Source organism: Osmia bicornis, chromosome 5, assembly GCF_907164935.1.
Source record: "Osmia bicornis bicornis chromosome 5, iOsmBic2.1, whole genome shotgun sequence".
Taxonomy (NCBI): Eukaryota; Metazoa; Arthropoda; class Insecta; order Hymenoptera; family Megachilidae; genus Osmia; species Osmia bicornis.
In genome coordinates this window covers 9166570-9182098 of record NC_060220.1, presented here as the reverse complement: position 1 = coordinate 9182098, position 15529 = coordinate 9166570, and the positions used below count along the sequence as shown (strand labels likewise).

The window sequence follows — 15529 nt, the reverse complement described above, 5'->3', positions numbered from 1 at the left end:
TGAGACCCCGTATTCATGGTCTGCCGGGAGAACCAGACGGGCAACCATAGCGCCTTTTTGCTTCACGGTGTCCTTTCGAGATCGTATCGGACGACCTCTGCTGCGATCCAGAAACGTATCGATGCTCGATGGAATAAAGAAACCCGGCTCTATACTTAACGTTCTCGGAGGGGCATTTCGTAGGGTGCAGCCAGGTCCAGCGATAACGGAGGACTCTTAACGATCTCGTGGAGTCGACGAACCAAGACTCGTTCAATAATGAGACTTCATCAATTAAGAAATTCTTTACCGAATAAGAATCTTCTTAGGGTATTGGATGTTGGGTAATTAGCCGAGGGGAAGTTGTAGAGAAAGACAAAGTTTCCTCAAGCTAGTGATGAGCGCCTAACCTCCCTATCATTCCCCGACTGTAAACTCGGGCGCAATGGAACTGTACAATCGGTCGTACCGTCACTAGGTCATAGCAACGCTTACAGCATTCGGGAGTCCCGAAGTTTTCGAATTATCATAAAATTGATGAAAATAATGGGTTGTCGCAATGGGCCGACTGATCGTAATGTCGATTATCTCTGCCCTTTTGCATAAAGGTTAAACATTCGTGTCGGCCGTCTCGCTGCACCGGAAGTTATTCCTCAAACGGCCAGATTCAAAGGTCTGTTTATCTCTGACAGGGCAGAGTCAATGTTCGTAACTTGAGTAACGGGTCAAGACTGCAGGGTCGATGCGCGACCGTTATCGTCCGATCGTGCGGTCGCGTGCTCGAAGCCGACACAATTGATTCTGTCGTCGATTTTCCAAAGTTAGGAGAGACCAGGTGTAGAGGATCCATTCGTCCCTGCCTGCTCAGCGTCAGCTGCTACCCCCACGACACACCCCCTCCTCGGCACACGGCCGACCACGAGGAGCAAAGCACTGACGCACACTCGCGGCGTTCCTCAATTTCTGCCTTTAAAAGCTGCTCGTGCCGCGCCGCGCCGGACCAACTACCGATGAAAGGGAACGCCCTGGTAAGATATGCGGAATTTCCAAACGGACCGGTGCGCCCGCTTTACGGGATATCCTAGGAGCGGCGGCGATGCTCTATCATCGGCTAAGACAGGTGACCGTGACAAATTGCCTCTTCTCGATGCACTCCGTCTTACACCGTTCTTTGCCCTACATATCCCTACCTTCTTTCTTGTAACAAGTCCGCTGAGGGCACATTTGCAAATTTGCATCGTACGATCTACGGAAGATCTGAGACCGGCAAAAACAGGACACCGCAAATTACGGTTAATGCTCTTACGTCTACGAGAGAGTGAGAGAAGAGCAAGGTAATCAGGCGCCACCGTTACTCAATGAACCGTGCAAGAGTTTACTCGACGGGTCTAGCGATCTCGTGGCCGGCTGATTCATGAATGACATTGAGGTATCCTTGCCGAGCTCGACAACGCGACCAGATGAAAAAGAAAGATTGAATGGAGCAGGCGGAATGTACATACGCGACGAGTCAAGATCAAGGTCGACGCGTTTTGGAATCTTTCTTCGCGGACCGGTCGGTTGGCAAAACAGGCGTGAAAAAAAGAAGAACTCTGAAATTAAGGTATTCCAAGCGAAAGGTAAAATTATAATGACGGATGCGAAATTAGAAAGTAACCCGGTGCCGTGGAATGGTATCGGCACACCTATGCCTGTTCTACTAGCGCCGCTATGGCGTCGGAGCCTCGGTCGTTTCTACTACTTGCTAATGGCGTTTCGAACGTACGAGGATTAATTATAGTTGGGTCGTCAGCTTGCGTTCAAGGGAGGAGGGACCATCTACCATCTCCTCGAGATTTCTAATTGCATCATAAAAATTCCAGCGTGAAGAGATAAAATGTTCGTCCCGACTGGACAGCCATCGTTGTCCAACTTTGCCTCGGTATCGAGCCGCACAGATGAATCGAAACGAAACGAGTCGACACGCATGCTGTGAAAGAGAGCCAGATATATCGGAAGATGAATTCGTATGCCGGTTCGAACACGCTCTGTGCTAGGCATAGGATGCACGGATATGTATATACCTATACTCGTACTTGCATACTATTCGTGTATGAGATCGCACACGTACGAGAGGGAACACGAGCAGGCAACGACATCAGGGTAGAAGTCCTTACGAGAGACATCTGGCTACCACCTGCCTCGATGCCCTCGCACTGCCAAACTTCCCCCCAATAGAACGTTCCCTGGGCATGCGCACCCGCTCCTATGACGCATGCATGTGGATGCACGTGTATACGAGAATGCACGTGTTCCAAGTCGAGCCGCATCGCTAAATTCTGCCATGCAAAATCGCCGATAGAAACTTTTTAGCGTTACCTGATTTTCGGATAATTTCTTGGAACGATGAAATTTGGAGGTTAATGCTTAACCTAAAACCCCTTTCACATAGAGACTTAAGGCTGACCGAAAATCATCGAACCCTTTTGAAAATCAATATTCCCAAACCTAGGAATTGCACGCACAGTAAATTGAAAGAAAGGATCTATTTCGAGCCAGTGAAACGTTAATGGCACGATTGTCTGTTTATAATATCCTGTCCAGGATTCATTTGACCGACTGAACAGCCTCGACGTGCACATATGTCACTCGACTTCCTCGCCATACTTACAGCCATGTGCCGGAGTGCAAGGTAAGCAAGGGAAATTCCCGTGCCCCTCCGGGTGTCGCGGCGTAAAAAAAAAAGGAGAGAAAAAGACGAGGGGGAAGCCCGTAGGGTAGCGAGCTTCATCCCCCTCGTCACTCTCGAGGTGCGCGCGTCGTACCACGCCTTTACTACACCGCGGTGAGCGCACGACCGACGACCAATTGTAAATCGAGCGAGGAGCCACCCGGTGCTCGTTCCCATGACAAGTGCGATGGGTATTTTCTCCTCGTGAATCTTTAATTCCACCGTGGGAATCGAGGCTGCATTTGAAAATCGTGTCCGTACCGCGCACCTTGCTAACACCGGCTGATTAGAGACACCGATCCTGATCTTATCTACCCTTACATCAGAGCTTCTAGGCCACTGTCCTATGGTTAAGGCGATGCTCTGGTCTGAAGAATGACAGATGGAATAAATTATGATTTCATTGAAATCTTTGAGTAATGGTTACTTTTGAATGTAGGGCTTTAGGTACGCAAGGGGGTGAAATCTCTTTTCCGTACATTGCCTTTTCTCTTAATATAGTCACACGAAACTTGGGTCTTCCTCAGTTAAGATAAAATGTAATGTCTCACTGCCCACCTTGTTAGATTAGGTTCTACTTAGGACCAGTCTTTCCATAGGTTATCCCAATACTGAAATTACCACGTTTGTGGACAGTAAGAATTCTAATGATCGTGATATCCAAATTTTGATAAGTCACATTTTGATTTTAAACGTTATAGCGTACATGTAATTTTGCCTACACTGAACGTAAATTCTACAAAGTCAAACTTTTTATTCCATCCCTACTATCCGCCCTATCAATCGCCATCTTGTCCATCGCCAGATAATGCAAACAGATAGGTTATAAACGAAAAATGGAAGACTGGTTAAGAGAGAATATGTGTTCGACGAGAGATGATTAGAATTTATCGTGTCAGCAATGAATGAAAGCAGCCGAGTCGGTCTATCATTTGGCCGTGCCCCGTTCGAGAACAATTCGAAAACATATGCTCCGGTGCTTTTCGAGGACTCAATAGAATATAAGAAGGCGTCGCGCAGACGATAGAAGGCGCATGCAAAGCCTTTGCTAGGCAAAGTCGTTCCAGACTACACACGGCTCTTTCTTGACTGGAGCAGATGCTGGAAATCAGGCTTCGCCCTTCTGCGTGTATACCCTCTGACGATCGACGAGTGAGACCCTCGAGAAAACGAGTGTACCGACCCGGCATCGAAAATAATGATACGATGAGAAGAAGATAGAAAGAGAGGTTAGGTGTTCGAGGGGGCCTCAAGGGGCCCGGTCGCGAATCTCGTCGGAAGAACTGGAATCCCTTCGAGAAATTTGTTACTTGACATTTCTCGGGTCTTGTTCTATCTCTCTCTCTCTCTCTCTTTTCTTCGATCAACTTGGTTCGTTGCCTTACGGCATTGTCCGTCAAAGGCTTTTAAAGAAGCGCAGCTGCTTAAACGGTTATTTAATTGTCAACTACGAGAGGACACTCCTCCGTTACGAATTTAAATGGCCGTCGCGAAGTTATTTGCACGAATTCCTTTGCTCAGCAGACTAAGAATCTTCTCGCGGAGATTCATCGTAGTTGGCCTGGGTTCGTAGAATTTTCTCTAAAATTAGAACGAACCACGGATCGTGCTAAGTTTACTACGAGACGTGCACTCTGGTTGCATCGAGTTCTGCTAACGCGCTAGGAGGTTATTTTTTATCCACTTTTCATCGCCACACGCGACGACGGTGTCGTATTTACGGATTTATCTAGCTAGTTAAAATTTCAATATTCGTAACAAGCATGGACCCCATAGAAATATAAAGGAACTTATAGATTATGTACTTAAGCATTTCGCAAAATTTCTTTCCCAGCAACAGCGCACCCTTTGACGGCCCATTAAACTGTAGACACTACTAAGAAAACCAATCACGTGTTTCCTGTTCTATTCTACCTGCTCAAGTAGCATCCTTGCATGGAAAAGAGAATAAAGAGGCGCCAGAGATCTGGAGGTAGATTTCCATGAAATTCTCAGGACAGTTTGCGGACAAACGTCTCGACTGTCGGTTGGAACACGTGCCGGGTTATCTGGACCCGTTCACACACGTGGATTCCTTCGTCTCCGAGTGATCCAACTTATCCTCGCGACATGTATCTATTTCTCTCCTCCACCTCCACTCTTCCGACAACTAGCGCGCGCTGTGGTTTCTTTCCGAACTACGTAATCACGTGCGTTTCGCACTTAAGATATGCTTGCAGCTAATGGTTTCCGCTCGTTTCACGCTTTTTAACTCGGTGAACGTTAGATCCGTCATGCCGTAGCCGGTGATTCCTTTGATACGTAAATAAAAAAAATATATTCACATCGAATTAAGTATCCACCTCCTTTTCGAAGTCTGATAAAAATAATTCTTCAGCGAAAGTGTTAATAATCCTACAATTCCCTTGAACCTCTTTCGTCGCTCTCTCTCGTTGATTCCTTTATCTTTTTTTTTTGAAAGATGATTTCGCTTTTTCAATGTACATTTAATAACAATATCATTATTACTATATCTACATTGGCTATAATGTAATATACTAATGCATTCCCACAGATCAATCTAAATCTTGATTTACCAGATACGCTTCTTCGATCTCACTCTGTTTTCCTCCCGAGGGACTCAGGTATCAAATTCCAGCACATTTTGTTGTCTTCTTATTAAACGTTTAAGAATATTACAGAATACGCGACACGTGTATAAGAATATAGGATAACCGTTCAAAGATGAAACAATGAGGAACTTACTGAAAGGCGGTCAGGGTTGGCTATTAAGCCAATTCAGAAAATAGTTAATATGCCGGCCAGTTAAAGGACAGAGACGCAAACTTGTCCGCCGGCAAACGAAATAAACGAGCGGAGAATTCTCAACGGGTTCGATCTGGAACCGGGTTTAAATCTCCTTAGTCAAGAACGAGTCTGACCCGGCTATAGACCTGCGCGAAAGAGAGCCGGCCCTACACGGGTCCCCATAGTCCTCTCCCTCTGGCTTCGGGCGATAAACGAGCCTCAAAGTGGGATATCTGCTAGGCAACAACACGAGGGATAGTCAGGAGGTTCCTTCGAAGGTGCCTGCTGCTTTTCTTTTCTGTCTGCCTGCATGTTTTTCACTTCTACATTCCCCTCGGTCATTCCGTATCGACAAACTACTCGGTGACTTTTCGAAAATACTCTACTAACGCATTCGTAATCATAGATGGAGTCCGACGAACTCGAATCGAAAATTTATCAACTTGTTCCTTCATTCTTTTTTTACCTACTATTTCCCCTCAACTTTGTGAGCAACTCTCGCCGACATCCTTCATTAAAAATTCAATGACATAAATTCTAGTCCTTCGGTATTGGAAAGGTTAAAAGTTAATATACTTGGGCTTTCCTTTCGTCTTGATTTCGAGCTAAAAACGTCGAGGACGTTTACGTATCCCGGTGTTACAATCTACCCCGAGATAAGGCCGCATCCTTTGATATCGACGCTGAAACGGCGCTTCCGGTGCCTCGCGACGAGATGTTTCGAACGCTTGTTACGTGTTCCGCACTACCGACCAGGGTTGCTTCGCAAGTTTGTTTTGATAAAACTTCATGAACCTCGTTACGATATCTGTTTGCCAAAGATAAATCTGAGGAAGCAACAAGTACTCGAATAACCGATAACCTTGGGACGGGAACTAGAAACCTATTTAAACCGGAGATACCGCATTGTCAAGGATCTGTCGTTTACCGACAAGGGAAACTTTATGGATGTAAAAGAGTAACGGTACGTCTTCTAAGGGTGTAAACCTAACCTCAAAATTAAATGGACGTTCACTTTTTCGCGCGTAAGTCTTAAAGTACAAAAGATATAAATTTGTATTAACACAATTTGGAAAAAAACAATGCGAACTTTCAAGTACATGCCGCCTTAGTCTTTCCAGAGTTAAAGGGCGATTTGTCGTTTAAAACTTTATAAAATTATAACAAATCGCACGATTAAAATGAATGTCAATGTTCCTGTAAATCACTTTGTAGGTAAACCGATGTACGCATGTGTTACTTACGCCTCGGTGGGTGGCGGAGAATAAAAGGACGAGTGGTAGGTCGTAATATCCACGACCTTCGCTGGCATCAGCAGTCCACTCGACACTACATCCATTCTCACGGCTAGCCTTCCAGGAAAACTCACGGTCAGGGGGTTCCCGAATAGTTTCCAGAGGGATCCAGTCTCGAAAACTCGAAACTCCACCAAATACTAGACACTATTTATTTCTCTCTTTCTCTCCCCCGTTACTTTAAGTCATAACACCGCAAAACATCATTGAAACTCTCTCTGCCGGTATATACTTTCCAATAGAGTTAATCACGGCACAATTATATTTTCTCCCTTCGCTACACGTGCATTTTTCCACGTTGTGCGATCGTTCGCGACGCGTCACCGATACAATGTAAAAACAATCTTGGCGGGATATTCGTGGAGGAACTCGGAAACATAAGAACTTCGTGGTCCCTCGGTCTCTCTCTCTCCCTCTTTGCTTGTCCTTTCTTTCGTGACAGTACACTTTCGCGAGTTGTGTTCTACCACCACTATGTTTAAAAAAGAAAAACTTTTTCCCGTGTCGTTGTTAGACGTTCGAGAGAGGAGGGGAGTTTCGGCGCACGCGTCGCGACAGTGCAATAGAACGTGGTAGGTAAACGAGAGAAGCGTTCTGTCGCCAAGGCAGGATCCAAAAATGAGAAAGGACACGATCGAGGTAAAACGGGAAGAAAGATGGTTTCTTTTTTTTTTTTTTAACGAGTCGCCAGAGCGTCAAACGTCAGCCGAACACGTGCGTTCCTTTCGATCGATCCCCGTCGTGTTTCCTCCGGCGTTGTCCATAACGCGAGAGCGGTAATCGAGCGGCTGCTTTGTCGCGACGCGCGCCCAAAATCGAGCTGAATCGCGCCGATGTCTCGACCGTTCGCTGTTTGGATTTGAACTGAAGGTACCCGGCTGGTTGTTTGCCGGCCTGCGCGCACGGCTCCGAAACGTGCTCTCGTGCTGGGCTCTGTTAGCAACGTGGAGGGGAAAGGTACGCTCGGTGGCTGGTCGAGGAGGGTAAGGGAAGGACAGGAGAGCCATGGAACGATGGAGAGATGGTACGGAGGGCGCGATCAAACGCCGACCGTCCCTACACGCTTTTGCGTTCAGCTTGTATGCGTTACTGGCTACATGCGCCCTCGACCGCCCATACTCATTCAGCCTGTGGAAAAAACAGTCGAACGGTGATGCTGCGACGAAAGCTCTTTCATTAACCCTTCATTCTCTTACGATTAATAGAGTTCGGAATGTTTGAACGGAACCAGAAGACAGATTTTTATGGTTATCGAAGTACATTGATTTTACTTGGAGATCTGTACAATAAGAGACTTATATCAGAATTTCTATTTACTCCATGGTGTTTAAAAAAAATAATTAATACGCGATCATCCTAAACGGAAAACTTCCTAAAACATTAATGCCAGTGCAAAAAAAATGAAGAATCTTAAGGTCACGTTTAAAGAAAACAGGGATACCCTTGTTTTGCTTCGACTCGAACCGTTTTCGGGCCCAGAAAGAATTAGAGGATCACCGTCTAGACACGCGTTACTTATGTAATCAATTTACGGAAGGGAATCATTTGTGTATACCGGGTATACATGAAAGAAGATACCTCTGCAAAAATATCGCTAAAGAAAAGTAAAATCCGAGTAGATCACTCGGGGGGGTATTCCCCTCGGTCGCGCATGCCTCAAGGTTTATCTGCAACGCTCGCGAATGTTTTCCCACCGTGGAGTCTGTGGCTGCAGCGAGCTTCGCTGTAAACAGACTCGCGGTGTTCTTGAACGGAGTGCATGTGTGACCCACACTGCGTTTCTAACCTATTTTCTGCTCGCCCAGGGAGGGCTGCTCTTAAGGGGGCCCTAACACTGTCACAATATTGTCTACACAAAAGTATCGATCACTTTTGACATCTGTAATCGTTGTTACTGAAAGCAACGAGCAATCTGGTCATCCTGTACATTTTTAATGCACTTTAGGACAAAGCAATGTCAGCCAGCCCACCCTTACAAGTCCTTGAGACGTTAAAAAATGCAACGGTCACTTGGCTCCAGGAAAATATTTACAAATTGTCCCATCTCCTATGGGGAATACGTAGAGCCAAGATTGATAGCCGGTCCCAAACAGCTCGCGATGTATAGTGACCCATGCAACGATTTCGTTTATGTTTCAACACCAATGACCTAGTCCAATTTTCTCTTATCTAAAACACGGGGCACCGGAAGTACACCTACGCAACGGCGAAGTCACGAAACTGCGTCATAACTTTGCAGAACGCGTTTTCAGATCAGCGATAAGGGACCAAAGGTTGTAAAACATTCGCAAAATATGTTGACGTTTAATGGAATTCCTATGGAATTCCATCGACTCGGTGTGAATTGGCCTTAAGGTGCGAGCGTGGAGAATGAGGGAGGGGTAGAGCAAGAAAAACAAATGAACCAGAGAAGCATGGATGGAGAAGAATCAAGGAGGTGGTCGGGGACACGGAAGAGAAGAGGAGACACGAGAAAGACGAAGAAAAGAGAGGAAGGGGTCCGAAATATAAGTCTCTGCAAGGCCTCGCGGTTTCGCCGTTGTGTTCTGAGAACCGATCGCCTCTTGAAACGCGAAAGAACAACAAAAGCTGGGGGTCCACGTGAAATCGACATCGATCTTGCTCCGCTCCGGATTTAAATGTAATAAGGGCAATTCGGCTGGGCCCTTTTGTCGAATAAGACTGTTCATTAGCTAATAGATACGACCGTCGTTAATTAACCTAACCGATGCGCAATGATTGTAATCCAAAAGATGGCGTTCCATCCCTTGTCTTATAACATGGACTCACATATGTCCTCGCGAACTCACGGTTCCTTTCATTGATGTTAGGATACCATACAAAGTGACTTTTAGTACGTTTGATGCTTCCAATCATTTTAAGTGGAAAATTGTAGCGACTCTAATATGTAAAATATATTGCTCGAAGTAGGTTAAATCGCTCGAGCGAACGATCCTCTGATGGTTTACAGTATTGTAATATTCAGGGTTGGGAAAGTTACTTTATAAAAGTATCTAGTTACAGTTACAGTTTTTTCGCTAAAAGTGTAACTAATTACAGTTACAAGTTACCAATTCTAAGAAGTAACTCATTACTTCTTTACTTACATTATTTTCTTGCTACAATTATAATTCTATAAAGGTACGCATAATACTTAATAATACCCAATATTTTACTCAAAATTTTAATAAAAGTTTTTATTGCATTTTAACAGTATTTGGTATTCAATTATGTCATCAAGGAGGTGTCCTCTTTGTGGCGTTATGACGGAACCACCGACGCTAAACATCCGTTCAACAGATGCACTACTCGGAAGTGCCGTGTTATATTTTATAAAATGTTTCTTGATTGCACTGTAATCGTTTAAGTTAAGTTAGAGTTATCGAAAATAAGTAACTGTAACTGTAACTTTGTTAAAAATAACGAGTTACTTCTCAACCCTGAGTAATATTCATGGAAACAGTTTCAACCCTTCACCGGTATGGTGAAGTTGTTTGTCACGTGACAAATATGGCGGAGTTCTCAGAAATGTTCAGAAAATGTACAAATTTAATAAATAAATCTTTCATGTCCAGATTCTTGTATATCGAATTCACTCTGACTCTACCTCCCATCCCCCTTTGTCAGGTCGGTAACTTCAATAAGATATTATTCTGATTTCGATCGTCCTGGTAACGTCGTATTGTGAGGCAGTAAATGAAAAGGAGTTAACGGCGAGTTTAATATCAACGTCTAGTTCATTTACCAGTTTGCCGGCCTTTGTCAGCTATTCACCGTGACCGGATACGAAGTAGACGTAAACACTAAATACATAGAATATTGAAATGAATGCAATGCTCGTGGAACAGGTCACGAAATTCTTTGGGCTGGTCCTGAGAGCCAGACGCAGAATAAAGATTTACCCCGAAAAAAAAAAAAATTACCATTCAAGCGAGTTGCTTGGGAAGCGCGAAAAATTATGCCCGAATCCTTTTTTTTCTCGTCTTCTCATTCCATCTGAATCGACGATATTGTCGGGCACAGATTACACAGTTCCCCCCGGCTCGTCATGCTCTCGTCGCGTCGCGCCAGATGGCGTAATATCCTTTGACTTCCGATCGTAATAACCAACGAGATTTCGGATGATTCTTCTTTCGTACCGGAAACTGCAGTTCGCGTGATGCCTTCAAAAGCATCCCAATTCTTTCATGACACCGTAAGAGATGGACGAATTCACCGTGATGCAAATGATTTACACCGCAAAATGATACGTTCAATCTTTTCCTAGTGTGACTCGACGAAGCGAGAAACCAAAATATCGGATTAAAAAAAAGATAGCCTCACGGTTGCTCGCGTCCTTTCGCCACCTCGGTACTCTTGTTCATAAAAGAAAGGATTAAAAGTCAGGTAGTACCGAGAATGGAGTCCTTTGAAGGCGAACTGCTTAGAAATGTCACGAAAAATAAATGATAACCTGTCGTCAAACAATATTACGAGCTAGACGCAACAGTAAGATAGATTAGGCCCGACTGTGCAGCATGAAATTCCTGAAACGGGACCTGCTACGAAAAGAGATGATGCCGTATACGTCGTCGACCAAAGTCAGAACGATACGTCTGAGAATGGATGCAGGTCGTTTCACGATGCAGACAGGTTTTTCCCTTTGAAGTGCACGGAGAATCCGCCTTCCGGGTTCTCATTCGTTCCAGCATGGCTAGGAGATACGGATTGCCGGAGACGGGCCCCAAGGCGACTGAGAACCACCGAGTGTGGCGCTGTTGGTATTCGTACAAAGAACCCGGGGGCAACCCCGTAATTTCGCTCGTATTAACGTGTTGAATTTCGAAAATACCGAGTTACCGACCGCATTGCGGTACCCCCTTGCGATCCGAGTCGAATTCGTGTCCGTGGGTCGGTAATTGGTTAAAAACCGGCATAAATTATTATCTCCTTCCTGCATCGAATTTTTCACCGCAGGTTTACGAACTTCGTCGACCTTCCATCGGGCGATGAAGCCGTACAAAAATCGTTGTTGTTTTAAGCGCAGCGACAAGCGAGTAATTAACTCTACTGTTAGCGCGACTCTCCCCCGGATGCGCGCGCGTGTTAATTATCAAATTAAGAAACACATGTCCGCGGTAATGGACTGTTGCTGCTTCGACGAAGTAGCAAGAGAAGAGAATGGGTATGCAACAGGGTAGGGTGTTGGTCCGCGTAACTCCATAAATATTGACCGTTATCATGAGCTGCTAGGAGGCAAAAAAAAGAAAGTACGGTTCGAACATGGATTACGTACATACTGTATCGTTCAAAATGTTTTTATCTTTGAGAGATTTAAACGTGGTCGAGATCCGTTAAGTTTGCTGAAAAAATAATAGATAACGGTGAAATGTTTGAATGAGTTTGAGACTCTCTATGGGATTTATTGCCGGATGATACTATGGTTGTTACGCCGGGTATGTGTATAATTGTGACCAGCGCCATCTTCCTCCACCTACGTGTCCCCCTATCTAATCTCCGTAAGGCCGGGGATCCGAATTTGGCCGCTGAGCAAAGGCAGTTTGCTCAAATACAACGCGGTAACATAGCCTAACGATGGGCATCTGCAAATCGCTCGCCGGCAGACATTTTTATCAGGCCTCTGGCGAGATTAAAGAGCATCCTGTCGCTAGCACGCATCCAGAATGGTGATTCGCAACGAAACGACACGACACGACACTGTGTCGCCCGATCATTCCGCACAGGCTGGTGTGAGAAGACAAATAGAAGACAGCTGCCGCGTTCATAGAAACGAAACGAGACGAACGAACTTATGAACCCTCCTCGTCTCTTTCACCCGGCAATGATGCGTGCCGTTCAATGGCGTACCCTTGAGTGTGGGCCCAACGAGACATCCAGGGAAAGAGAGAAGGGATACGCACACACATATACGTATGTACACATAGTAGCTAAACGAGAGAGAAAAAGGAAGGAAAGATGAATGAAGAAAGCTACATTCGACGGTAGGAGAAAATGTAGAAAAGAATGTTGGGACCAAGGTTGAAGGAACCGGAGGCGCAAAGAAAATCTTGAGGAGAGAAAAAGAAGACCTGAAAGGTGAGGTGCAAAGTAGCTTTAAATGAAAATAAAGTGGCTGTTGATAAAAAAGGGCAGACTAGATAAGGAATACCACCTCATCAATTCCCTACGTAATTACACGACAAAAAAAAAAGCGTATAAAAATTGAAGATACCAAGCGTAACAGTGTAATGAAGCCCGCAAAAATGATGCGAACCTTAGAGTGAAACAAAAAGATAACAGCAAAACGAATGGGCGGAAGTGAGACTGAAAGAAAACGCGTTCGAAAAAAGAGGAAGAGTTTACAAAAGGTGTAAAGAAAAGAACAAGCAGAACGAGGGGAGAAGGTGGAGTGAAAGAGAAAAGATCAAGTGAAACGGAGAGAGGAACGGTCAGGGTGGAGCAAGAAATGCAGCACGAGTAGAGGAAACGTGTGTGGCGCTGCACGCCGCGGTCTGGCGTGTTCTTGAACGCTATGCGCGGCGTCTGTTTGTCCTTGCGTCCTGAACGCGTCTTGGCAGTTGCCATGCGGGACACCGGGGTTCATGGGTTGACGTCATTCTATCTCCCAACAGGCAAGTTAATATTGATAAGTAGAAGCGTTACATGCTCTGGAAGCCGGGATCAAGAGAGATGAGTTAGCAGCGGTCTCAACCGATCCTCATGCTCTGCTTGGCAAAACACCAACCACGCACAATACGATCCTCTACCCGTTGACCGTTAAACGTACAGCATCATTTTGGAAAAAATGATAACGATGAAAATCAATTAGAAATAGAATGTTCGAGCAGATACGTGAAACACAATATGGCCGAAATGAGTTTGGCGAGGGGAGATAGAGAGGGTCATGCAGATCCGAACGCTTGAAAAGTCTAAATGATTCAGGGGTGGATTTGTACCATCTGGACTGTTAATTTCGAGGGTTGAGCGTAGACCACAATACCGGGAAAGTATTAATCAACGAGTCATTGTATCCCGTAAATGTCGATTTTCGAAAGATTGTAAATAACGCGTGTTAAGAAAAACGAAGAATGTATAATTAAAATCATCGTACCTTGTATGCCGCTGGTAAAGGTATTCAGGTCTTCAAAGGGTTTGAACATGTAAGTGTTTGAACAACCGTGAACTCCCATTTAAGGCTGACTTTCCGGGAACAACTTGTCGGAGAAGGAATTTATCGGTAGGTTTTACGGTTCTTCTTGGCTGCTTTGCTTTTACTGCAAAGCAAATATAGGGAAATGGAGCCAGAGCTGATGATACGTCGGAAGGGAGGATCCAGTTTGCGAGAACACGTTTTGTGGTTAATCAGAGCTTTCCAGGTCAGATACGTGGCGCCTGTTAAACATACGATACCGTTTTATTCTCACAATCGTTCGTACATCAAGTACGAATTCCATGAATTCCAAATCAAAGAATCTTAAGCTTAAGATTAAATATCACATAAGCAAATGTAAAAAAATCTATGCTTTGGAGAATTTAATTTGAAAGATTCTACACGGTATTTAAGTTCCTTAAGAAAAAGCAATATGGCCGCCGATAAGTACCCCCATCGTCTCAAGATACACTGCTCAACGCTATGTGTATTTTGTTACGCTTTTCTCGTACGTTGTGTGGCGCCAATATGTGGACACCTTACACACGATTGTTTCTCTCGAATATTTTCTTTCGAAAAGAGAAAGCTGACCCTTTCGAGAAGAGTTTGCCACGCGTTACCTTATACCTTTCTAGGTTACCGGATCCGCGAATAAGAAAGACGATATCGGTGCAAAAACTTCGACAACGTAGATAGTGGCTAACCTCGAAATTGTCGATCGCGGGATACAAGTTTTTTTTATCAGCCAGACGTATCATTGAACTCTGAATTATAAGCCATCAGACAAGTTTCACAAAGGGTAAAGTACGAAGGATTTTGCTAAATACTAATCTCGCGATATTTCTAATGAATAAATAAATTTGTTTACGTATCGCGGTATTTGTTACTTGTTCCAATATAACAATAAGGACGGTATCGTGAAACAGAGGAAAGAATGTGCTTATTCTTTATGTTTCCACGTATCTTATGACCTAGGGTGAGAACCACGAGTATATGACGCTTTCTTCGTGGTGTCGTGTAATACGAAGAAGGTATAATAATGAGGAAGAGGGACGGGGAAAAGCGGAAGTTGAAAAGAGAGCAGTGTAACTAACAGTGACTAAAAAAGATGAAAGAAGACAAGGAAGGAAAAACATGGGGACCGGTGCATGTTCTCTACGCATGCCACGTGTTTTACCACCTGCCTTGGCTAGACCCTCGATAATGTAAAAAAATATACATACTGATCATTTAAATACTCTGTTACCGCGAGAATATTTCCCAAGTATAATAAAATTACTAAATTTTAAGATATCTATGATTTCCATACTGAACTCAATTAAATTTGATGTATAATTAATATTTTGGAATATTAACCCCTCAGATCCGACACTGAGACAAATAAATGTAAATATTTTGAAAGCTATAATAATTTATTTGGAATAAAATTTGTATTGATTGTAGACAGTGTCGGGTCATAGGGGTTAAAACAAATGAAAGTATTTCAGAATCTTGTACCTACTACCAATGAAAGTCTAAATAAAGGTATATATCTAAAAACTATCGAAACAAAGTTTTTCATACCTAGAAACTTTAATCTTTGTCGGTTCGTGACCGGGGTTAATTACCTCGAAACGGAACTCGGTTCGA

The 15529-nt window shown here is 44.3% G+C and overlaps 1 protein-coding gene across 5 annotated transcripts in view; it reads right to left on the bottom strand.

Moving 5' to 3' along the window:
- Positions 1-15529, bottom strand: part of LOC114872352 (myb protein) — a 30958-nt gene that overhangs the window by 14476 nt on the left and 953 nt on the right. The window contains exon 1 of one of the 5 annotated variants that reach the window (XM_029179458.2): positions 6721-7671. The exons of 2 other annotated variants lie outside the window; for them this stretch is intronic. In XM_029179458.2, the coding sequence (XP_029035291.2) occupies positions 6721-6815 (95 nt within the window). In that variant the 5' untranslated portion in view covers positions 6816-7671. Of the gene's footprint in view, positions 1-4494; positions 4518-6720; positions 7672-15529 lie in introns of those variants that run through there. 2 more of the 5 variants (XM_029179453.2, XM_029179456.2) reach the window with 2 other exon arrangements.